Source organism: Aquila chrysaetos, chromosome 20 (genome assembly GCF_900496995.4).
Source record: "Aquila chrysaetos chrysaetos chromosome 20, bAquChr1.4, whole genome shotgun sequence".
Classification (NCBI taxonomy): Eukaryota; Metazoa; Chordata; class Aves; order Accipitriformes; family Accipitridae; genus Aquila; species Aquila chrysaetos.
In genome coordinates, this window is record NC_044023.1 from 24,596,289 (window position 1) to 24,622,689 (window position 26,401).

General features: G+C 40.5%; 1 protein-coding gene across 6 annotated transcripts; it reads left to right on the forward strand.

The window, feature by feature from the left end:
* Window positions 1–13: 13 nt before the first annotated feature.
* IRAK2 (interleukin 1 receptor associated kinase 2) lies at window positions 14–24,548 on the forward strand. 6 transcript variants are annotated; one of them, XM_041118661.1, is made up of 14 exons: window positions 14–121; window positions 1,584–5,026; window positions 6,868–7,047; window positions 13,148–13,318; window positions 14,032–14,138; window positions 15,585–15,779; window positions 16,223–16,287; window positions 16,753–16,867; window positions 17,614–17,723; window positions 18,108–18,303; window positions 19,001–19,063; window positions 20,127–20,327; window positions 20,486–21,002; window positions 21,406–24,548. In XM_041118661.1, exons 2-14 carry the CDS (start codon window positions 4,840–4,842, stop codon window positions 21,522–21,524), a joined length of 2,226 nt encoding a protein of 741 aa, XP_040974595.1. In that variant the 5' UTR covers window positions 14–121; window positions 1,584–4,839; the 3' UTR covers window positions 21,525–24,548. The 6 variants fall into 6 exon arrangements, with proteins under 6 accessions (XP_040974595.1, XP_029899756.1, XP_040974594.1 ...); XM_030043896.2 differs by having other exon boundaries at window positions 48–121; window positions 4,081–5,026; XM_041118660.1 differs by having other exon boundaries at window positions 58–5,026.
* The last annotated feature ends 1,853 nt before the right edge of the window (window positions 24,549–26,401 follow it).

Consider the following 26,401-nt stretch of genomic DNA (forward strand, 5'->3'; position numbering starts at 1 on the left):
TCACAACTTTAGGCAGTGTCTGCGCGTGATCGTCACTACGTGACGATTTCTGCTTTTACCCCCTTTTGCAGATCTCTTTCAGAGAAGAGTGCGCCTGTGCAGGCCTCGGGAGCAGACATCAGTAAGTCGCCCAGCTCCTAGGGAGCCCTTGGGTTAGAGGGTGCCGCACTGTGCCCCTGCAGGCAGGGTCCTACCGGTACCTGGGAGGAGTTTCTCTCCTGACATCCTTGTGATGCTGTGCGTTAGGATTAACGTGGCAGTACTGCCAGCCAGTTGCAGAAAACCGGCCTGCTCGACTCTCTAGTTTTTCTTTTAACGTAGTAGGTGTTAGGTCTTAGGTTTAACAGATCTGTACATACCACAAACATTCTGTATATTTCTGATTTATGTGGGGTCTGTGATCTCTTGTGTTGCTTCTTAGGATAATTTAAATTGATTCCATTAGTCTGTGACTTCTTCCAGTGTACAGCCAGTCGGTGATACTTTCCTTCTACAATGTTTATCACCGCTAATGGATCAGATTCCTTGGATTCCTGCGTGTTAGCAGACAGAAAAGCATACTTACGTATCTGTGACTTGCCAAAAACAAACATATGAAAACTACCTCATGATCTCATCGCTCATCGGAGCATCCTGCCTTTGCTTAACTTTTAGTTACATCTACTGAATTCCAAGGCAACTTAAATCCTTAGCCAAAAGCAGCTCCTGATAAGCAACAATTAGTTGAGAATGCTTTGTGTTAATTTGCTGTGGTTCAGCCCATTTTCTAAGGGACGTTTTCTGTCCACTCTTTCAAAGATTGACTTGAGGGTGGTTTGTTACAGTGTAGAAATGAACCAAAGATCCATCAGTTCCTGGACAGCCTGACTGATGAGGGTACGCCCAAAGCAGGGAGTGTTGGATTGTTTCTTAATGACTGTTCAATTTACATTGCATAAAAATGCAGAAACAATTGTCAGGGTAGAGACCATCCTTCAACTATGTGCTGTCATCTGCTGTCACATATCTACACAGTCTCTCTACCACCTTTCCCTCATCAGTTTGTGTTTTAAAAGTGAAACATTTAATTCTTTGGAAGACTGTGTGCATTTATCCACAGAATCCCAGGTAGAAGGTGGCATTTCCCTGAATCCTTGAGGCATGTGAGTCCTAGGACAGGAATTTGACAAACCTTGCTTCAGTTCTTTAGCATTTCATTTAAGCGCGGATGCTGTCCTTGCACAGCAGGCCAGCTCCTCTCGATCCCCTCCTGAGGTGGCAAATGCCTCATTTGCAGAACAGAGGCCAGATAGGGACTTTCGGATTCCACACCAGGCAGATGTCTCAAAGTTAGGCACAGTAGCATATGATTTTTAGTACCAAAGTACATTATTTGGATCTAGCTTCACAACTTTATACTATCATTTCATTCTGCCAACAGTAGCTGACTACTCTTTCCACAGCCACTAAGAAGGAGTAGGAAGTATTTTATTTGTAAAATAATAATTGACTCTTGCTTAATATATAGCAAGAGGCAATCCATGCTTGAAATCTTTACTTTCCCTATACAAGGTAACAAAGGAAATTCTGCTTCCATTTTGCAGATGAAATTGAGTTGTCCAAAGTTATGCAAGAAGTCTGGGAGAGGAAGGGACTGAACACAAATACAAAGTGCGATGCAGAACCCTGTTCACGCAGCTGCCGCCCCTATTCCTCCCACATGTTTTCTTGCAGTGTGGATACATTTCCCTGTGACATGAATTCTGTAACTCCTTAGATAATTTTAGCTCTCACATACTATCTAAGTGTTGATTTTCCTGTTGACAAATCAAGAAATATCTTTTTTTCCCCCATACGTCAGGTATAAAAACTTAGCAACTTCCTCTCTAAGATAAGAAGCACTTAAAAACATCTTTCACAAAGAGCTGACAAGGTTTTGTTTTTACAGTCCACTGAGTCACATCTGATGTTACATTTACTCCTCTTACCGCAGTCTGACAGTACTCTTACAGGTCTTGCTGCTTCTGTCTTGTCTTTTTAACCCACACAGCAGTGATTGTGAGCATGTTAAATAACATCTTCCTTTACCTGGGCTTGTCATAAGAGTCCAATTATCAAATGCTTATGAGACCCTACCGTGGACTAGTTTAGTAATAACATCAGCCCAGCTGTGTATCTTTTTTTTTTTTTTTTACTTAGAGGGATTCTAGCATAAAAACGATTTGATTACATATTGTCATTGGAATGCAATAGCTCATAATATTTCTGATATCATTTGGGTTTCATTCTTCAGCCAAACCCATGGCTTGAGTATTTACTCAAAGTGCAAAGCACTGACAGGTGTAAGGAAGTAATTGACATAAAAGTCTATTCAGTTAGAATTGTTAAAGCAGGTGCATAAATGCTGTACTAGAAATTTTTTAGTCATTAAAGAACTCCTGTTGATAAAATATGTTTACAAAAAAATAAACAACAAACCCAGATGTTATACATAGGTAAACTTCTGGAGATATGCTTAACATATGCAAGAAAGTGTATTTCTTCTGTTCTGGAGTGCTCCTTTGGGTCAGAATAAAAAAAGACTGGAGAAATCCCCAGCTGACTCGTAAGACAGGAACATTGGAAAATGGAGCCTCCTACTAGTTACTCAGCTAGATTAGTAATGAGTGAAAGTTGTCATTTACTTGTGACAACTACATTAAAAATTTGGGTAGTTTTCAGTCGGAGTCATAGCACCGTCTCATTTGACAGTCACGGGAGCAGCAGTAAGTTGAGTGGGAGGTCGGGACTAGAGTGAAAGTTGCCGCTCGACGCAGCTGCCGAGTGCGGTCCGGTGGGAATGCGCTGCTGCAGGAAGTGGCCGGTTGCAGCTGAAGGTGAAAAATACCAGAGAAATAACCAATTATTCTGACATTCGTTTGGTGTGCTCAGGGCTCAGAGAGAGCATGCAGTAGTACAGAGTCCTGCCTAATACCTCATTATTTGAAAGCAAAGGCTAAACAACAGGAATATATAGGATCATTCTAGTCTGCATTTGAAAAAGTAAATTTTAGTTCCCTTGTAAAACCTTTTATTACATATAATGTTTATTGCAGAACTGAAGCCATACACACAGTTAGATGCATTCATTCCCCTCATTTTCCCATGAGGCAGATAGTCCAAAAGGTTTCACAGGTTTTTTTCCAGTACCCAAGGGAAAGAAGTGTCTGTTCTTCCTGCTTTCATCCAGTTCTTTGCCACACAAGTGTCAATCTCATCTTACGTGACTTTCAGAGATGCTCTGATCATCTTTCCATGACAGAGAATTTAGGTTATGTGTCAGAGGGACAGTAACCAGGGAAAAGGGAGGGTAAAACCCCATAAATATAACTATTATTGTTGAAGTAGCACTACTGCTAAAACAGCTAGGTCCCAAGGCAATCTTTGAAATGCAATATTTTAAATAAGAATACACTTTGGATATTTTTGTTCAGGTTTTTTTTCTGTCTTTTGACCTTTTAGCTACATTAATACCACATTTTTCAGCCTTTCCTTGCTACAGTGGGGGTGAGAAATTAATTGTTACTTTAATGGTACTTGAAAGGTTCATGATTTCTGAGGCTAGAAGTATAGAAAACTGCCAAAGTTTGAAAGTTTGATACTGAAAACGAGTTAACTATACTGTAAAATATATGTGGGTTATAAAGAAATAGTAAATTAAAAGGTCTCAAAACTTAAGGTACTGTTTGCAATTAATACAAAAGACCTAGGGCTGAATATGAACAAAAAGAACAGAAAGAGGAATGGGTTACAATTATGTATTGCAAACTGTCCCATGATGGCAGAGGTAGAGCTGTAAGGCTCTCCAAGTAGGTCATTTTGCCGGAAGTATTTGTTGCGTGTACGCTGACAAATTAATTAATTATAAATTTTTATCAGAAGTGAGTTAAACACAAAAACTGGGAAAACTGAAAAATTTAGAAAAATTATTGACTTTAAGAATGTATTTTAAACCTAATCCTTGATTAGTGAGACTTGACTGTATGACAAATGTTGATTTTTTTTTTTTTTTTTTTTTTACTTCTCACTCCCTGCATCTGCTACCGTACTACATATAATAAGTGAAATCCTATATGCTGCAATGATTGTAAAATCCTGGCAACAGTCAGGCTGACAGCAGCATCGCTGCTTTTTACTGCCCTCTTTGTTGGCACGCGTTACTTTCTTAGATCTTGTGAGATCTTTGAAGCCTTCTCGATCCCCGGTTGTACAGCACCCACCACGGTGGGGAGCGTGCTTGGTGTGGCTCTTAGGGGGATCTCTGTTTAAACACACACATCTACACCCCTACGGGCGAACAAACCACTAGCTGACTGCCCTGGAGACGTGGCCAACGTCCGGGCAGAGCCGGCGGGCCGGCCCTGCCGGGCACCATTCCCGACCTCCACACATCTGGCTTTGTCCGTAAGCGGCTCTTGCACAGCCTGTCGGCAATACCAGCTGCGCGGAACGCGCAGGAAAGCGTCTTTCGCCTCCACCACGTGAAACTTGTCATTTGGCAACCAGGCTGGAGCAATAAGCGTTCATGGAGAGGAAAATCTGATTTGCATTTGGGGCCGGAGCCTGACGTCAGCCGGAGCAGGAAGAGTGTGGTCTGGCCCTGGCAAGAAACGCTCGTCTGCGTCGCTCGGCTCTTTCCCCAGCAAAGAGCGAGCCGGGCCGGGGTGGGAGCAGGCTGTCAAGGCCAGCCCCTTTGAGAAGAGGAAGCTTCGGGGAGAAAATCAGCCCTCCGCAGCACGCAGAGGAGGCAGAGGCTGGCGAGCGTCGCTGCCTGCAGCCGTGGTCCCGGCCCTAGGCGAGCACCATGCGTGGCCGCTGCTGATGGCTGCGGTGGGGACAAAGGACCCTCCGGAGAGGGACTGCGACGCCATGACCCTGCAGCGGCCGCCCCTAGCCCTGAAGGGGGGCTCCCCCCCGGCCCTGTACATTCACAGCATGCCTGCCTGGGTGCTGGAGGACTTCTGCCAGAAGATGGACTGCCTGAGTGACTACGACTGGATGCGATTCGGTGAGGGTGGGACGGCGCTCGGCGAGCCGATGGGGTGGCGATGGCGGCGACGCGTTTGGGACGTGTGGTGGAAGGGTGCGAGGTCCGGCCGAGGTAGGCGGCCGTTCCCACGCAGGGCCGCTGGCCCGGTGGTTCCCCAGCGCTCAGAAGAGCACACCCTGTGGACAGGGAATTCCCGTGCACCAGTCTGTTTTCGGGATCAAGCGAAACCTCTGATTAATAGGTGGAATTCCAGACTTCTGTGTTCCCTTGTCTTCTCCTGGGCAGCCAGGCTCCCTCCCCTCACTCTCTGCTATCTTTCACACTCCCCTCTCTCTTTGCGCTTTGATCTTCTGCTACCTGCCTGTTTTTACAACATCCCTCACGTGTGCTTCGATATCCTATTTTTTTCTTTCTTCCTTAACTTCATGTGTATTCCCACATACTTACTGCCCCTATTTTTCTCGGTCCTGGCCGTGTCCTGTTAATAAGTATAGAAAACGTAGTCCCTGAGGTTTTTTTTCCTTTTTTCTGTATCCCAGTCCAAACGGTTCTAACCTGGATCTTTTCTTAGTTGGCCTACCTTCCTTTATTTCACATGATTTAATTTCTTTCCAGACTTCACCAACTCTGCTGAGTAAACTCTTACCCCAGTTAAACTTGCTGACTTAGGGTGGGCTCGGTCTCTGCTGTCTTCAGATGCATAAAGCTGTATGTCTAATGTCCTTCTAAAGCCAGCTGAGGTGCGAACTCGGGAATCTTTGTTTCCGCACACACACCCCCCAGCCCCAAGCCTCTCTCCTTCGGGCTAATCAAGCAGCACGTCAGGTGCGGGTCAGCTGAGAGGGGCTGAGTCAGACAGGCACCCTCGGTGGGTATCTCCCCCAGCCCCCGGAGACCACAAATGAGCACAGCTGAATTTACACAAAATCCCAAGACGGAGTGACAAGGTAACCGTGCGTCACAAACCGCTGTTTCAGCACGGTTCCTCCTGGCTTCTCTCCCCTGACCCTCTGCCCTAAGGAGCTGGGGCTGCCACCTCCCGTCCTGCAGACCGCAGCAGGCGGAGAGAGGGCTCCCCAGGGCCGGCAAAGCCTTTTGCTGACGGCTGGGGAAGCTGTGACATAACCCCATCCCAAATATAGGGGCATTCCTAGACACTTTTGTTGTTTTACCTCGCCCCCGTCCAGCCCATGGTGCTGTAACTAGCACTGACGCTGTGACCAGGGGCATTGGATTTAGTGGGCGCTAAATAAGGGGAGGTGGATTACATGCTGGTAAGCCAGCCAAAAAGAGTACAGAGGGGTAACCAGCATGCTGTGCGTGTTCAGGAATGGGGACAAATTATATAGGGTCAGCTTTAGCATGCTACCTCCTGCTCTTAAAATATAGCTGCGTTTCACCGATAAGTTTATCTGACTAAATAAAACTCAGATGATTCAGTTACTATTTGGCTTACCATAATATTGGTATTTAGTAACGTAGACGGGAGTGCAGTCTCACCATTGACTTCTGTTACCTATTTTGGGAGAATCACACCAGGAATTTAATCTGAACTTACTTTGGTACAAGGTATTAAGGTGAAGGAGGATTATGGGGAAAAAAATACACTGAAAAGTGTGACTGGGTTGTCTTTTGGGGTCTCTGATAGAACGACATTTTTTCCAGAATAGTCGAAGGAATAAAAGGTGTATCTTACTTTAGGAATTTTCTTCATGTCCGCATAGCTAATTTATTGCGAGTCTTCCTTTTAAAAGTGTGCAAATGAAAAAGCAAAGTGTGTCTTGCACCTTAGCTTTCCCTGCTTGCACTTGCTTGTTTTTTCTAATTTTTAAACAGAAATATCTGTTGTCTCCCACTAGCTTCCTACGTGATAACTGATCAAACAGAGCTACGGAAAATCAAGTGCATGGAGAAGACAGGTATCAGCATAACAAGAGAGCTCATGTGGTGGTGGGGAGTGAGACTGGCGACGGTGCAGCAGCTCCTGGACCTGCTCCAAGGACTGCAGCTCTACCGAGCGGCTCAAGTCATTCTGGACTGTGAGTAGCTGCCCCTTCCTCCCGCAGGGAGTCTGTGCTGCTTCTTAGAGCACCCAGACCCAACCCAGTAAATCTGTCTTGCTAGCAAAAGAAACTTTTTGCTGGGAGTCTCATACTCAAATTCTAAAATTTCCTCCACCGATTCTGATTTTCTGCGCTCTCAAATAAAATTTGTGGTGGAAAGGAAGAGGTGACATAGAGGAGGATTCACTGGTCCCTCTAGTTCATCATCCCACCTTTGTAGTGACCATCTTAGATGCTTCAAAGAGGTGTCAAAGAGAGTTTTGCTGTGGTCTGAACCAGGGGTGGTACTTTCATGCATCAGATAGAGTTTCAAAACAGAGCTGAATTATGAATGTTTTAATTTTTCATACATTCTTGTTTCTCTGTGAAAATTTGTCATTATACTCTAATTGTCAACAAACTCAGAGTAGAAAAACATATAATCAGTTCTGCCTATGCAGCCTGCTTTCCTGCGCCATAAGAAAAAGGTTATGAAAAGGAGAAATGGTTTATTGACTACCTATATTACTATTTCTTTATCTCACTTCATATTTTCTCTATTCCTATCATATGTTCTCCTCGATCCCTCCATAAATTAAACACCTGTAGTCTTTTCTAACTCTTTGTATGTAGTTCTTCTTGCCTATCTCCAGTTTGCTCTATTTCAGATTTATCTTTTTTTGAGGTAGGATGATTAGTATTTGAACTCAGTGTGCCTAGTTAAGGTAAACCATTGCCTTATAGAAATCACAACACTTTTAAATATAATTTTCCTTTCCATTTTTCTCCATTGAAAATTACGTTTAAATTGCAGCTGTCCATTTTTGTAAGCCAAATTGTACCTTAATCCAGTTTTACCACCAAATCTGTTGAACCCTGGACAACATACTGTCTTTCTGTATTGAGCTGTTCCAAAAAGTTGAGTGGACCACATTCCCCTTTTCACACATATTCCCACCAAAAATCTACTCTCTGGAAATCAGATGTTTGTATGAATTTTGCCAGTTCTCCATACAGAATTACTAGAAAGAAAAATCACAGATTTTTGTTATGTGGCAAAAAATGCTTGGAGAAATACTATCCAGGTTTAGATGGGAAACGGTCAAAGCTTCTGAGGGCATATGCTTCCACAGGTGGAAAATATCTGGAGGAGCACCATCTGCTCTTCATATCCTGTGACAGGGAAGCTGTCGTCGACTGGGGTGGGTTATAGTTACATCACGAGCGGCTATTGCAAAACAGCAGCCAGCCTCCACAGGGCAGGGCGACCAGCAGTCAGAGGTGCAGCTGGCATTCGCTGCACAGCAGCTAGAGGCCTTTCTTTTGGAAAGTCCAATAATGCATCATGGGTTTCTTGCCACAGCATTTCTTTGTGTAGCACTGCTGTTTTTCTGTAGTGTCCTGGCATTAGCATGACTTCTAACCTTCATTTTGGTGTGGCAGAAAAAAATGTTTAACAATGGTATTGTAAAATTCTATTTTCTTTTTTTAAAAAAAAGGAATATTACAAGCAGCCTTCAAGCAAATTCTGTCTTAGTACACCAAACGCAATAACCACAGACCCTAACAAGAGCATTGCTCAGTATAACTGATTTTACCATCACCCATATGCAGCCTTTTGTTTCAGCAGATCCACTTTCTGACTGAATTCAGTCACAGCATTCCACTTAGGGGACTGTAACAATTCTTACTCCTCATTCCTCAGCAAAGCAAAGCAAGCTCCAGGAAAGCGAACTTGAATCTGTTTTAATTTGTGTATCAGTAATCCAAGTGTTAACTTAGTCACAGTGACCGTGACTTTGAGGGTCCAGTCTAGTGGACAGGATGGAAAACAAAATCTTGATTTATTTTTTATTTTTTAATCTATACATTGAATAAATCTGATCTGGATATCACCAATGTAATAAGCCTGGCTCCCTGATAATGGTATTTTTATGGATACTCTGGAGTAGAGGGTGGCTTGCATGATGTGGTGACACTTTTGCTCTGTTCAGTATTTAACACAGTTGATTCCTAGTCCATACAGAGAGTTTCTGAGTGCTCTTACATAACACAGGATAACCTACCACACCTTAAACTCTCATTAGTTACAGTCCTTGCCTTCTTTCCCTGTCAGAACACATTCTGGGGCTTACCTTTGTTTATGGCTGGCTTGTTTTCGTTTACAGAGTTCATTGACCTTTCTGTAATCTGGCTTTATACATTGTGATTTAATAAAAAAAAAAACAAACACCTGCATTCTCCTTCCAAGAAACATAAAAACTGAAATGCAAAAATTACTGAATGTTTTTACCACTACATAATAGCAGCAACAATTTTCAATGTAATTTTTAGCTGTTATGGAAAAGGCTGGTTTTGTTCAGCTAGGTACAATGCCGTTTCTTTCCCATGTGGGTTAATTTTGCCATTTTTGCAGAAGCTAAGTTCAGAGAGCTCAGAAAAATTATTTGTTGTAACAACTGAGATGCTGCTGCTTTTACCCCAACGTAGAGGGTTTTCTCTTCTTGTAATTACAGGCCTTTAAAACAAGACCATGAGTAGATTTCAAACTGAGATTAGTTCAGCACATTGCAGTGGTGTATCACTCCAAGAGAAGCTTCATGTATTTAATTTCAGAGAGCTATTGCTTGCAAACCACAACATTGTAGGATTCAAGCTGACGTATAGCACATTCCATAAAACAACCCCCTGGAAACCCAGAGGCTGCACAGAGGATCTCTGATCATTAGGCCTGGTCCTTTGTGCAAAGGCCAGAATATCACACTGGATCAAATCCTGAGAGGTGGCATTTTAAAGCCCCTAACAAGATTGCTTACACAAGAACCAAGTAAGATTTGTCTCTGATTATGCAAAATGCAAAGAATCAGGCTTTCAAGCCAAGAGCAGCTTCCAGCAACATCACCATTAAAAATAAAGATACAGCACAGCAAAAATAGTCATCATCACTGCACAGAAACATTCATTATCCCTCCGTTTGTCCAACTGGTTTTAAGTGGTATATAAATATAACTGTAGCTTGCGCAATATGCGCCTGACTTCAGCCTCTGGGACAAGAGGGGATTACCTGCTTTCTCTTGTGCTTCTGTGATTTACCTGTTGTTTTTGTTTGGTTTTTTTTGAGCTCTCTCAAAAACATGTCTGAGATTTTTTGGGCTTCACTTGCCACAAGCTGCAAAAACTGAGGGTTTTCCCCTTGTTAAAAATAAAATCCAATCAACTTCCTCCAGGCTGGAGGAGTACACTTTTGTGATTTCTAAGGAAAAGCTTGGTTTCTAAAAACTGTAGTTGGCCAGTGCAAGTAAACAGGGGTCTTATCATGATTTCTGTGGGCTAGGTAGTAAATAGGGAAAGTAAGTATTAAGAGATCATGGCAAGAAATGGACATACTCAATTCAGCTCATTAAGACACTGAATTGATGTAATATATCTAACATACCTTTGTTTCTCTGAGTTCCTCTGTGACAATGGCTGAACTACAATACTGGACTGTTCCATGAAGGGCTTCATAAAGAGTTAGAAGTGACTTTGGTTTTGACTCTGAATTCTGTAAAGCAATATGAAGGCTAGATAAAGAGGGTTTAAAAGAGGAAGGAAGAGACAAATCCTGTGGAGTCATAATTTTTTAGTTACGTTTTTGCATGATCAATATTATTTTTTGTCCCAGATCAATTCAAATGCAATAAATTGTAAAACTACAATGAAATTATCTTTTTTAAAAACTTATAATAGTCTTTTATATTGAAGTCCATAACAAAGCTTCATATTAATTTAAGTGGCAGAAAGTCTGGATTATTTTGTTGTCCTGCCATGAGGAAGTAGTTAATGTTTTCTAGAATTAACTCAATACGGGCATTCCACTGTGTGCTCAGTCATAAGCAGAAGTGATTTCTAGCAGGATCTTTCTAGGTTTAGACAAATCTTTGAAGTCTTTACCCTCTATTTCTGCTTTTTTATCTATATCTGAATATGCTTAACTCGGGTGATTCTTCTTGGGGAGATACAGAGAATACACTGCTTGTTCTATTGGGCACTTTAGAAAACTAAGTGGTCCTTACATCACCGTAATGCTATTCATTCTGATTTAAAGCAATCAGATGCAACACATGGGTAGATGTTTTGCTGGCAGATTACTTCCAGGAGAATTCTACCTCCCTTCAACAATTTCTTGCGCTACTCTAGTCCTACTTCCAGATGTCCATAATAATGATTTTTTTTGTTGGTGGTGGTTTTTTTGTTTTAATGTCAGTTCTTTAGTTTCAGCAGTGACATGTTTGATGTGCAGGAAGTTGCAAAATTCATTAAAAACCCTGAAAAATATGTTGAAAGAGGGAAGTGATTCTAATTTTAGAGACTTCTAGGTTAAAGTACAGGAGGGAAAAGCCAGCAACTGCAGAATACAGGGACTGTCAGTTTTGACTAAAGGCCTGCAGACTGTTTCATAGATGATTTCAAAAACCTGTAAAATTTGGGATTTCATAGCATTCTGACACAGTAATAAAGAAACATACCTGATTTTTCTGAGTTTTAGTTTGAAAACCTAGTTTCATTCAAACCTGCATTCATAGGTGACAAACCTATGGGTACAAACTCCAAGTAGAGGTCAAAGGAAAAAACTTGCCTGACGTGAACATGCCCACTTCTACTGTTATTGCTTTCATATACTCCTACTCTTCAACCTTTAGTATGCTGAAACTGTCATAGCTTGTTGTCTCTTACACAGTTCTACTGAATCTTGGTTTATCGTAAGGAGCATAGATTATAAATGAAACATAGTGCTTCCTGCTTGTTTCAGATACTCCCAATGCTTTGTACAAAAAAAACCCACAAAGCTATTATCTGATTTCAAATGCAAACAGAGGCCTGCAGCTTTTGATCCCAAGATCACACACCATGGTTAAGATACAAAGCTGATAAAACAGCATGACAAAAACCCCCTTGTATTAATACTCGTGCTTATTTTCTTTTATATAAAAATAAAATGGCAATTTTGATTTTGAAGAAAATGCTAAAACTATTGCTGATAAAAGGTGCCAGGTAGAGACAAAAGTTTAGAACTACAACCAGGAAAATGTTGTTATTAGGCAGTAGAAAGTCCTTATATCACCCCTAGTGCACACTGGGCATTTCCAAGCTCCTTTTCAACCACAGTTTTAAATGTATTCATGGATAAGAATTCAGCTGCTTCTTCAGGAGATTTTGACAGCCTTGTATATCACGGTATCTTGAATTTTTTTACTTTATTTTTTTCCCACCCTAACTGTAGCCTAATCTAATTATAATAATTCCCTCTAAGATGTACATATTTTTCAAGTCCGTGTACGCTGGAAGCGTCTTTGTATTTCTTTTAACCAGAATTCGAGTTGCTTTTTCAGGCCTGATTCTGAGATTTGGCAAGCTGTATACAACATAGAATCTTTGACAGCTGTAATGAATCAATAATTCGGCCTTTAATTTTTCCTTATATATCAGTAAGTCTTGACCTTTGACCATTTTTATGTTTTCCCTAGATTGTCTCCAGTTTGTTTCTTTCTGTTCATAAGTAAAAGTATGATTATTGCAAATAGTTCTATATAGGAAGGTGTTTTCTGGGAATGAGCATGGTCATGACACTAAAACCACACAATTGAAAATAGTCCTAAAATATTTAACTGATTAAAACCAATACAACTCTGTCAAACTTCCTCCCAATCCCATGACAATTAACAAAGAACTAGATGCCTTCTTTAGGCTGGCAGATATTTGTGATTTGAGATCATTGGCTGAAGGATGCTGTATAGAAAATGACAAAATAAATACACTATTATTGTTAATTTCTTATTGTAAGAGACTATGTATCTTTTGCATAGTCATCACTGGTATTTATGTGAAGCTATCACTTCTTATTAATTTTCAGTAGTAGTTAATGCCATGAATATGGTCTGAATTTAGATACCAATAGTATTCCAGCAATTTAACAATAAATTGCTTGAATCTTCATTTTAATGTTCATGTTAATTTACAGTCTGTTTTTCTGACTAGGATTATTTCCTGATAACTGATGAGAGTCAGTATCTATTTTCCCTGGTAATCTTTGTCTTTCCTTTGTTCTCTTTTGAAGGGACATCAGCCTCTAATATTACCAACTCTGAAAAAGAAGAGCTGGTAGAGCCACCTAAACAGGAGAATGTATCTTTAACTCCCACAGAAAACAAAAAGAGAGAGAGAGAAAATGAGATAAGTCTGTTGCCATCACCAGACTCTTCACATCTGGGAGTATCACCAGCAGGTAGTAAGTAAAGTAGTAGATTTTGAATTTGCTCTAACATTGAAATGACCATATAGACAAGACTGCTTCCCTTTCGCTTTCAGTAGAGTATAATGAATATATTGCTCTTCAGAATGGTCACATTTGAATATTTGCCTTTTTCCTAGCACTGTTGTCTCCTGACCTGTTTGTTTCTAACTTTAGCCCATGGCCTCCTGTTCCTTCTTCCTATAGCTCTCTTGGCCTTGAGAGATGCTGGCTATATCTATCCTGTGGGATGTCAAGACATTTCCCAGATCTCTGTGAACACCCTGGTCCCGTCCTCGCTCTGTACTAAGACTAGATCAGTGCATACATTTCCTGCCCCATGTCCCTCTCTCCATGCAAAATAAATCTAGGCCAGAAGAGAGCTGTGCACGGGTCAGCAGGTCCCTCTGCCTGGGAAGGGGACGGACCAGAACCACAGGACATAATGAGGAGAGCATCTGACCAACAGTATAGACATAGGAAGCTCTATGTCCTTGAGCCAGGACTAGAGAGATCTACATAATCATCTTGCAAAGAGGAACCAGGAAAGTAGCTCCCTATCTTCACACAGTATTTCACATTTTGACAGCTTGTCACAGATTATCCCTGGTTAGGAAATTCACCAAAATACCCCAGACCTTCATAATTAGTCACAGACTGTGGTATTACAAAAATAAGGTATATTTTCAATGCTGTTATTTCAATTTCAGGTGCTGTTTCTGAAGGAGCCTTGTATTCACTCCCTTCACCACCACCTCCCCCAAGACACCTTTTGAAATCCTTACAGTCAAATCCTCCTGTCTCATCAAGTGTGAAGGTAAATCCCTTTAGTACTCATTGATTATAACAATGAAAATTGTCTTTATGACATTCTGTGGTTTTTCAGTTAAAGTTTATCCCTCTACTTGTATAAAATACAGATCTAGTGAAAAAGCGGGGCTTGATTACAATTTGTACAGACTGAATATAATACTAATGCTTCAATTAGATTACTTACAGTTTACATCACTTTTTTTGACAGTGAAGGACCAGTGAGGGAAAAAATTAACAATATTGCATACTGCATAGCTCAGCATGGATAACATGCCCACAAATAGCAATTAATTTTGAAGGAATTTCCAGTATAGATTTTACAGCGGACTTAACACTTCTGGTATGATCATAGGACAGTGCAAAATATACCACTGACTAGTCAGAATGGCATACTACTTTTAGTTTAATTTTATAATGAAAAGGTGGTTTCTCCTCAAAACTGGGCTAGTATCAAATTTAAGTCATGTTGCCCAGAGCCTTGTGTAACTGACAGTTGAAAATCTGCAAGGATGAAGGTTCCATCCCCTCTCTGAGCCCCTGTTCCAGTGCTTAACCATCTCATGGTGAAAAGTTTTTCTCATGTTCTTAATGATTTCAGCACACAGTCTCCTGTTCCTTCCTCCCTATAGCTCTCTAGTCTAGCTAGATCTGTCCTGTGGGTTCTCAGAGTGTTTCCCAGATCCACGTGCACACTCCGGTGCCGTCATGGTTCTGCATTGGCCTGTTTTCCTTGGTTTATTTTGTTTGAGTTTTTTTAAAGAGGATTTTGTTTTAAGACTTTAAACTCTTCCAAAATAACGTGGTTCAAGAGTACCAGCCAGATGAGAAGATTGCTACAAAGAATGCAGCAGTTTCAGTGTTTCTTGAGAGGGAGTTAATGTTTTGTTTTCTCAAGTCTGGAGCACATTCAGGTTGTGAAAGCTGCATGATTAGGCTACAGTGGAACTGTAATAACAATTGGCAATAGAACTTGCCACACTGGAAGCAACAAATTCTTGTGCAACTGACACCAGATGCTTCAGAAGTAGATGCGAAGTTCCTACCGGAACATAAATACATTATGAGGGACCCTACTTTCTGATCCAACTGTTTCTTAATATATGCCCAGGCCATAAAGATTAATATTTTTTGTAACTTAAACTGACATCACTTCAAATAAATATATGGACTTTTAAACAAAACTAAGTCTGTTTTCTGAGAAAGGTGGAAATGCAAATTGGTAGCTGTTTTCAAGTCTCTTCTACTATGCAAAAATTTTACACGGGCAAAACACATCAAGACAGGTATTACAAAAGGAAACCCTAATAAGTGATTGCACAGTACCTTTCACAGTTTGTTTCAGCAATCACAGTGATTGCTCAAATCATGGAAAAGAAAATATGACACCTGAAAGAAGGAAAAAGCATATGAATTTTCATGAGATAAACTTGTTTCTTCTACAAATGTGTAGCCTTGCAGCTCTTCTATGCCTCAGCAGGAGACAATGACTGATCTCCCCAGTGGGAGCCTTTTGTGGACCCAGAGGGAAGTTACTAATGCTACAAATGGCTTCAGTGACAACAGCAGAATTTGTGAAGGTACTTTTGCGGATGTCTACAAAGGTCAGAGGAACAACATAGTGTATGTCATTAAAAGACTGAAAGAGGCAAGTACTCCACCTTTTCTTTTTCTTTGAAGGGGTATGTTATTAGTCTCTCTTGAACATTAGCAGCTGTTGCTTAATATTGTGTGGGCAAGGGACCAGAAAAGCTACACAAGAGGAGAGGTAAAAAGGAAATTATGTAAAGTAAGTAAACCTAGATTCAACAAACACGTATGAGAGATACTTTACTCATGTGTGTGGTTTTATTAACTCTGTCCATGGGAGTAGCCTGCAATGTAGCTACCTGCATTGATGATTGGATCAGAGGTGTCTTTACACTGTTCTGTTCTAATTTTCAAATAATTGTTGCCTTTGACACAAAGTTGCCACCAGTGATACTTGCCTATTTTCTAAAGTAGCTTGTCATCTAGAGGCTAAAAGATCTGTGTAAATGCAACATCTTAATAATTACTATTGACATTCTATTGCATGTTTTAATTTTTTAGATGGAATGCACAAGCCCAAATTCCACCCAAAGATTCTTTCATACAGAAGTACAGATTTGCTTTCGGTAAGTGGTTGGCTTTCAAATGCAGCCTGTGCATGTCCTGCATGTGGCCTGTTGCCCGTGTGTTTCCTTTAAGACTGATGTGTCTGTCTCCCAGGCACTGTGCTGTTCTGGGGACAGCAGGGTTATGCACTGCCTTTGCAGGAGACTTGGGGAAACAGCATGCCTCCCAGTGCTGCTGCAGGTCCCTGCTGAGCTCTGCCAGTCCTGGAGGTGGTGAGGGAGCCGTGCCTTGTGGAGCTTTGTACCCCTCCTACCTGCTCAGAACCGGGCTGTGCTATAATGATCTCTCTCTTTGCTGCTGGGTTAGTTAGCCTTCTGCAGGTCTGCTCAGGGCCATTCTGTGCTTCCAGCTGCAGGACACAATTCCCAGTTGCCTTGAATTTAGGAATTTATTCCAGCTCAGGGATGTATTTTTCTGTGCTGCTCTGACTTCATTTGCAAATTATTGTTGATCTGTGCCTGCAGGTGTTGTCATGTCAACATTTTGCAGCTGCTGGGTTTCTCAGTAGAAACCGGATTGCACTGTCTGATATATCCATACCTGCCTAATGGATCACTACAAAACAAACTTCAGTGTCAAGTAAGCAAATAATCTGGGTCTGTTAGCTACCTGTGGTTACAAGTCCTGTCCTGTCCTGTTATTGTATGCATCTCTTTGAATTCTGAGGAACAGCCAAAAAAAAAAAAAAAAAGTGCCCAAATATCTCTACTGCAAGTAGTACAAAGGCTGCAGCTCTTTTGCAGTTTTTCTACTGCAAAGCAGATCAGGTCAACAGGAAGTTTCTGCTGTGCAGCCTTTAGATTTTTAAAGTAATAAAGAATCTGCAAAATGTGTCTATTCATATTGTAATATTTCACTGGATTTGGGAATATGTTTCTGTAGAATCCGTCATCATATTCATTGGCATAATGAGCTATGAAGTTTTACGAGGGCTTAAGAGGGAATAGTTTGAAGTGTTCACAACTACTGAAAGAGTGTTTGCAGAGGAGATCATAGGGCAGAGAAACATCAGAAAAGAAGCCATCCATCAAAACCAGCGCTATGCCTCAATAATGGCCAGTACTTGGTGATTTGTACAAGCATGATCCTTGCGGTAGCCTTATCTCACTGTGTCCGATGGCAGGCAAAACGTGCAGCACAATATATAAGAATGGGTTCCTTCCTTGGCCTAGAAATCATCAGTTTCTGCCTTGGACCAAACTTTTGATTTAGGTCAGCAGGATTTTTGACTGGGACTAAAACTAAGTCTTTGGTTTTCAAAACTATTACTGTCTTACAGTTTTTTATTTTATAAAATACCATTTTTTTTCCTCACTTCCTTGCAGGATGATTCTGCTCCACTGGCCTGGGACATGCGCATTAGCATTTCTATAGGACTCATCCGAGCTGTAGAGTATTTACATAATTTTGGAATTCTTCATGGGAATATCAAAAGGTGAGGGGTTTGGCATATTAGCACTTCCTTGGTCACCTGTTCATTCCAGGATTTCTTTAACAATAATGGCTGAAAGCTTATGCAGTTTTGAAATCCGTTTGCAGTATCTTTTGGCTGTTTCTTGTTCTGTAAGGCATTTACTGTTTTATGTTGAATCTGTCTCTCTTTTCCAAATGATGGAAGTATACTCTTTTGAAGTAATTTCTGGAGTGCTTGTTTTTCCCCCTTTCCCTTTCTACCATTCTTTATCCTCTCATTCATACACAGCAGACCAAATGCTGCAAACTTTCAGCACTTAATTTTAAAAGTATAAAACTGTAATTCTTTACCTCAAGTTAAAGTAATTATTTGACCGGTATTATTATTTGTCTTCCTTTATCACAGCTCAAATGTCTTGTTGGATGAAAACTTTACACCAAAGCTTGGACATTCAGGTCTGCGATTGTCTTCTGTTGATAAAAAATCAGAATATGCTATGATGAAAACCAAAGTCCTCCAAGCTTCTCTTACTTATTTGCCAGAAGATTTTATCAGACATGGGCAGTTCACAGAAAAAGTTGACGTATTCGGCTGCGGTGTGGTACGTTGCCTTTTTTCCATGTTCTGTTGCATTCTTTGGTGCTTCTAGACAGGAAATTGGATATAAGAGCTTGGGCCTCATACAGTTGTTTTGCTGGCAATTTCATATCATAGTTGCTGACTATATAATGTGTTGAAATCCTGTTTTTAATTATGTTCACACTCCAAATATACTTCAGTTTGTGGCAAAGTGAGGTGAGAATCTTTTGAACAACAGAAACAAAATTGTTTCTTGTTGTAAAAAAATTGTTACTGCTGATTGTAGCAGAAAGACTGCAGTTAGGTTCTCAGAATTCTTGCAGATTTGCCACATGAACTGCTACAAACATCACCTGTTAATTTGGAATTTCAGCTAAAATAATTGATAATTTATGATGTCAGCTGTCTCCAGGTGTTTCCATTTAAATAGAAAGTTACTCTGTTCAGTGTGATTTCTTATCTAGATTTAGAATTACTTTCTTCTCATCCTTTGTTTCAACAGTATCTATTGTAACTAACTATAAAATTTGGACTTGGCTCTGGAGGTAGATTTAAAGTGTCATAAAGATTGCCCAGATCTGGCATTGTTAAGCCATCTGAAATAAAAATAGAATTTCAAAATGCCCTGGCAGTTCAATTTTTCTTTAGTTACAAAACTTGTTTTTAAAAATAGAATTAATTCTGAACAAATTGTTTTACCTTTCAAATGTATTTTCTAGGTCTTAGCAGAGATACTGACAGGGATTAAGGCACTGGATGAAGGAAGGCACCCTATTTATCTGGTAAGAAAAAGCAGGAATAATGAATACCAACATAAGTGAATGGGGTTGCTGTCAGAAAATGAATTTTCATTTTATATAATACAGTTTGTTATTTGCAGTCTGCTGTACACATCCTGAAGAAGGGATGTTTAGAAGCTATATCCTGGTTCCGTTAACATCAATAGTCTACCTGCCTTTAGACAGAAGCAGAATATATATTCCCATTTCACATACAACACTCATGAGTGCTGGCCTGATGATGTTAGGAGATATTCCAGAATAACTGGTGTTTAAATACATGCTTATTTAAGAGACAAGGCTTTGTGCTGAAATGCTGCTGCATGCTTTTTATGTGCCAGAAGGAGGTCTTATGAGCCAAACTGAATGGGGAAAGCTGGGTAGGTGGCAACTGCAGTTGCTCATCATCGTGTTTATCAGGCATTGGCGTATTGCAGTAGTGTCTGGAATTCATATTGCGGCCAATTTGCCCAAGCTGTGATTAGAACTACACAAACTACTTTCACAAGCAACCAGAACTGGCCAGGCTCACTGAATGCCATTAACAACCATCTTCATGAAAACAAACTCCACCTATATTCCTTCTATGGGATACACTTCTGATTTGCCATCTTGTTGAAGCCTTTGAGGGGAAAACGATAGTATTCTTTCTTACTCTTTCCAAGCAATTCAGCAATGTTCAAATGGGTTCAGAAAATAAAGGATCCTAGGTTTCTGATTTCTTTACAAAATGTTTGAAAAGTCCTGTGCAAGAATGCTGCTTTATACAGTGTTGATTATTCTTCATTCCTGTAAATGGTCATAAGCCTAGAAGAGCTGGGTCTGCTTTAGTGAATTTGACATTAGACACATGCAGAGAAAACCTTTGGCCTTTTCTCTCCTGTGAAAACAAACATTTCTGTCAGTTGCATGAATGGAGATTCTTAAAGCTTTTAGGTCTGTAAACCAGCCATTAAGGAGCAATAACAAATAATATATAGCAAGATTCATATTCTCAGTGATTCAGATAGAAATAAATGTTTGTGTTATTTTTGCCTTCACTAATGAATCTCTTTTCTTTGAATAGAAAGATATGATTGCTGATGAAATTCAAATAGCGAAAGAAAGTTCATACTCCAAAGTAAAAAACTTTGAAAAGCTAGCTGCCAAGGAAATATGCTGTAAATACCTAGACAGGAAAGCAGGACACTTGCTGGAAGAGGTTGCTATTGATTTCGCCTCAGCCATCTGCCTTTGCCTGAGAAAGAAGAATTCTAACATAGCAGAGGTAATATTTTAAATACATGACCAAGTCTTCCTGACAGCAAGGTCTGAAGCTACAACATTCATGCCTTGCTTATTTTTGAGAGTGTTGACATAGGAGAATATGTGTAAGCAGGGGTAAAGGAATTATTCTGCATTCACAGATTTTGTTGTTAAAAACAGGTGCTTGAAATTATGGAAATGGCTGAAAATAAATTAAGAGAGCATTACATCTGTGGAGGCAGCACTTCTGGGTTGTCCATGAACACTCCAGAAGAAACTGATGATGAGACAACTAGTCTCAGCATGGATGTGCCTTCTGCAGGGGAGAATAAAGAGGACAGCATGCAGCCAGTAATCCTGACAAGTGCCAATCCATGCACACCTTTAATAGGAGTTGTGTCACCTGACATTTACTGCGGACAAATGTCAAGGGTCCCTTGTGAATCAGATGAATCAAGTAGTTTTATATGGAATCCTTCAGAAGGATCTACAGATGAGCTATCTAGCAACAGCTGTAACAATTCAGAAAATATGGCAGCCTCTGACGACAGGATCAAGCAGGAAAAACCTGCAATTGGACTCCAGGAAAGAAATGCGGCATGCACCAAAAGTGATGATGTCTTGGAAACAGAGTCTACTGCACAGAGCACCTTTCAACAAAAAAATGCAGACCTTGACTCTTCATGTTCTTCACAAGGTAAATGTAGATAAATCTGAAGGGTGCATGCAGAACATTCAAACACACATGATCTTCAAGCTGTTTTGGCAAATCTGCCCATGCTTCTGTTACGATAACCAAAGTCTTTGTAAAAGTGCTCTAGTATTATAATAGTAGGGACAAATTACTCTTCTCCAGAATTGCTTAGGTTCTTCTTCCTACTTCTAAACACATTTCAGTAAATCTTTTCTCCTTGGTTATGATTTTACCAATAAATCTACAAAATGTTTTCTGGTTTTCTATCAGATTTTTTTCTTAAGCCAGTTTTGGGTTTTTGTTGGTTTTTTTGGTTGGGTTTTTTTTTTTTAATTTAAAATTATCGTCCATTCCTTAGACAATAGATAGATTTTTTTCTCAATATTTGGGCTTTTTTATTTTTCAGCATCAGCCAGAGAGACATCTTGGAAAATAAAGATAAATGATCAAAAAAAGAAGCTCATGGAAAATATTTTGCTGTATGAAGAAGACAAATTAAACAGTTCTGAACTTTTTGAATCATAAATTGGATGGATTTATTAGCAGTGGCCAGCTCAGAAGAAGAAGTAAGGACTGTCTCTTCATTAGAAGGGTGGTAAAAGTGTACCTTTTACATAAGGTTAAGTAGCAGATTTGGATCAGAAACATTAGCCCTGACTGAAGAAAACAAAAGCGATCACACTTAGAAGAAGCAGAAAATATCTGTTCTAAAGCAAATTAAAGCACAATGCCACTCTGTAAACAGAAATGCCTTCTTCCTTTTCATCTGCAATGTAAAAAGATATGGCAAACACAAACAATTGCCAAAATAATTTAGGATCCTTTTGCAGTGTATTTCAGAAAGCATCTACATATAATTTATGTCTTATTAAAAAACCACAGTCCTAGAAGTTACAGGGCAAGCACTGATCAGCAACCAGTTAGCAATACCCTTTACTGTTCTCCCACTGTGTACAGGCAGAGGGAAGCCTTCAGAGAGATGGGAGTAGGTTTCAGTTTTCAAATGAATCTATCCTAGTCCGTATAATCTTAGTCCACATAACTCAAAACCACTGCATTACCAGAGAGGGGAATTTTTATGCAAGTTCTCAGATGTATTCTATGTGACTCAATTTCAATTTGAATTGCACTGAACATAGTTGTAAGTAAGTAATTTAAGCCATGTTAGTCTACTCTATGAGCTGCTCTACTACGTATATACATAGGACACATTTGAAGTCTAACCTTTAAGTTTCACTGTCAGGAGCTCTAAATGTTTAATACTTCGTAAGAGTATTTTTGGAAGTTATTTTTTTCTAAGTGTCCTTTACATGTTGTTAACGTTTCTCATTGTGTTTCACATGGTCATTGTTGTATATTTTGGATTAGGGACAAGCTTTTAATTTAAAATATCTTTAATTTTGTTATAGGTCACTTGAAATTTGATTGGTTATATTTATTTTGGCAATGGGTTAAAGAATCGGTGAAAGATGAGCTAGCAAGTGGACCTGTTCATGGTGTCACGCTCACCACATATTCTCAGAGAGGAATAATTTTGTGTGTCTCTTGGCTTACCCAGCGTTAGCAGCCTTGGGGTCAGCCTTGGTGATCACGCTTAAAAGAAGAAAAATAGAAACTTGTATGCTGTCATACATATTATCAAGTGAAAACCCCCTTAAGAAAGTGTCACTTTCATTGCTATGACTATTTATTGTTTGTAATATTGTCAGTATATTCCATTCTTGTGCAGTCTAAGGAAATACAGGTTTATTATAAACAAAAATAACTATCAGAACATGTAGCTCAGCTTACAGACAGGTGACTGCTGCCTTCTTAGCATACGTAATAGGGCCTGATGTACAGAAATGGCTAAAATTCACAATGGAGTTCAGGGAATATTTTTAAAAAATATGAATTTATATGCAAATCTTTTCACTGGAATTGTGTAATGGTATAGTTTTCCTAGCTTTACACGAAGGTCTCCAAGTAAGGCCTCATATCTTCTATATTTGTACAGTACCTAGTTCATTTTAGGTACTATTATGAGCAGGTGAAAGTATTTTAGCTAAAAACCTGAGTATTAGAATCATCTACACATTTATCAAATTGATTTCCACACTAAAAACTGGTAAAATTCCTTAATTATAAGTGTCTTGGATACTGTCTATATATTTGCCAGTGTCAGTTTTTTATTTTACCAGAATCAAACCAAGAAAACATTGGTACTGACATAAGAAATATTGAGTATACTCAGATTGGTCAATAACTGCTTAATTCTACATGAGATTTAATTGAGATACTTTATGGCACTGAAAATTTAATATTAATTGTTTTTCATGGGTATATTTTGGGAGATCCATGGTAAATACCTCGGGTCTTCTCCACGAAGAAATGCACATAGACACGCCCCAGAGCTGAATGGAAAACCTAAGTTTTTTAAACTGAGAAACATAATTTAGACACAGTTCTGTTTCACAGAAATGCTTTAAAGGTTTTGTTCTCTTCTAGTCACAAAATGAAATTGTTACACTTTGCCTTGTTCCATGTTAGTTTTAAAATATTCTCAGGTGATATACATGGTCTTGTAGAGTTACGTATGTAATGTAACATATACAAGACGTTGCGTAGTCTTACAATAATGGTACTCTGTTACATATGTTGGCTATTCAGTATAATGTATGTTTTAATCTCAACTTGGCAAATTTATACATTACCATTTACTAATACCTCTGTGAATAAAAAAACTGAAAAAACCCCTTTTTTTATAGCCTGCTTTTTCATGATTTACAGCACAGAAAAATGTGTCTCAATCCACCCTATTTAGGTAAATTTGTGTTCATAGGGAAGCAGCTCAAGGTCTCCTTACACACACTTAATCATTAGTAATTATTAGTACAAACATGTTTATTCTATCTTCATTCACTGTTAAATAGCTAATTTTTTCCTTTGAGGTGTCTCTAAAGAAAAATGTCACTCTAAAATTAATAATTACAAGGATTACTGAGATACAACTGGCATTTATTGTTGTTTAGATGCAGAATCTATAGTATCCTTTATCCTTAAGACATTGTAGCTCTTTGTCAAAAATGGACAACTCTGCTTTTTTTTTATCTGTGAACACTAGAATAAGGGCACAGAATATAATTTAAAAAAAATAAAATAGTTGTTATAGAACTATAGAACTGTGCAAATAAAACTAATTTGGAGATTAGCACCTCCCAAAGGTGCAGTTAAAACCTAGAGGCTGAACATCATCCTATGTTGTTGATTAATGGTCAGAATTACCAATTCAATGATACATTATTCTATTTTTTCTTGTATGCTTAATTTTAATAATGTGAATAAATACAAACATGGAAGTATCATGTCTACTAGCAAAACTGAGAAGGCATTTACATATGTAGAGTGTGAAGAAAGCTGCGTTACACAGTTTTCAAGGTTACTAATTGCTATGTAACAAACTAGCGATTTTTCTGTAACCATTGACTGCATCTTCTGTATCCTTTGTACTAGAACATTTTTGCATCTAAAAATGAAATGTCCATGCTATAAAATACACAGCTTCCAACATGTGCTAGGGTTTTTTGGTTTTTTCGGGCAACAGTGAAATAGATGCATTTCCTAACATTTGATGAATCATATTTCCTTTGCTATTTCTTATACAGTTGCTGCCATTTGTTAAAGTAAATGGTAAATTTCCCTAAATTGAATGACTGGACTACACCTTCAAGCATTCCAGTAAAGTGAGTGTACAAGGACAACCCAACCACACACAACATTGATCTATACACATTATTAAAGTAGAATCTTTTTGTGTTTACAATTTGAACTGCAATTGAAAAGTTCATACTTCAAGATTGAAGTCCTACAGGAGAATATTATCATTCAGAGAAAACTACAGTATTATTTATGCAAAGCCATTGGCTCTTTAGAAAACCTTAAGGTACTTGTAGCATACTTCTCATGTATTCGCCCAGTGGTGAGTAACCCTAATCCTGAGCTGTGTGAGAGGCTCATTGGAGAGGGAGAAAGGAGCTGTTGAGCCCCACAGAAAAATCAGCGTTTGCATTTGTGGGAGGGTGTGTTTGACAGGCTGGGAAAGATGAAAAGCAAGTAGAAGAGAAAATGGCATGACTGCATAGCTAAATCAATAATAACAATTCTCACGATGACATGCGCATCCCCATGCACCAGCCTGCATACAATCAAATGTGTATGTCGTATTTTGTGTGCTGTTCTGCATGACGCCCTTGCCCAAACTGATGTCTTTCAGCTGCAGTAATCCACACGGTACAATCCACGCGGCTTTTGCAGCACTCCCAAGGGATACAAATATCTTTCTTCCCCTCGTTAAGTCCTCTAATTAATAAAGCCTGTCCTGCCGAGAAGAGGCTTGGTACAAAAGCCCACAGGAGACCGCAGGCCGCTCCTCGAGCGCCTTCTCTGCGCTTCCCGCCCCGCGGCAGAGGCTGGAGGCCGCGCCCTCACGGCGGCGGGCCGGGCTCCTGAGGGCCGAGCCCAGAGCCCGCGGGCGCCCCGGGTCCCGCAGCCCACCCCACAGCGTATTTCTGCCCGTCCCGTTGCCACCGACCCCTTTCCCCCGAGCGGTCTGAGCGCGGCGCAAACGGGCTCGGCGGCGGCCGGCGGCGGGGCTGAGAGGAGCGAGCAGCGGGGCGGAGCGTCCTTCCCGCCCTTCCCGGGCTGCCCACCACAGCCAATCGTCGCCAGCGGCGGCGGGAGGCCGCCCAATCGGCGCCAGGGCTGGCCCCGAGGTCCCGCCTTCGGGGGCGGGGCTGTCCCTGAGGGGCAGCCTCCGCGCTTGCCCCTGAGGTGCGGCGAGGCTGGGTTGGCTTCGGACCCCTCGTCCCGAGCGGGGGGCGGCTGCGAAGCGGCGGTGCTGCAGCCCTGGGAGCCGGGCCGGCGGCCTGAGGGGTGCGGGGGACCGAGCTGGGCGCAGGGTTCCCCGCACAAGCATGGCCGGCCGCCCGGGGGGCGGCCGCAGTGAGTCCGTGGGGCAGGAGGCCCAGCCTCGCTCCGCGGCCCTGGGTACCCAGCACGGGTAGCTGGTCCGAAGGTCTGCTTCAGAAGCAGACGTAGGATTTCAGCGTGAGAGGGCGCGTTGCTTTAAAAGGCAAATGCTCTTCGTGGCTGGAAGAGCCAGTGCGTAGGAGGGGAGCGCAGGAACGCTACTGCTACAGCAGCATTGGTAAAAGCACCTGAATTTTTTTATTTATTTTTTTTCTCTAGGCTTGGGTTGGGATGGAGTGACAAAGGCTTGTCCTATAACAATATGCTGTTTATTGGCTGTGTTTTAATGTAGTGGTCTGAAGTGGGACATCTGTGGAAAGCAAATGGAAGTTGTTTGCATCCTGTTTCACAAGGAAATTTTAAGTGTGTGGCTCTTGAGTTCCTAGCACTTCTTA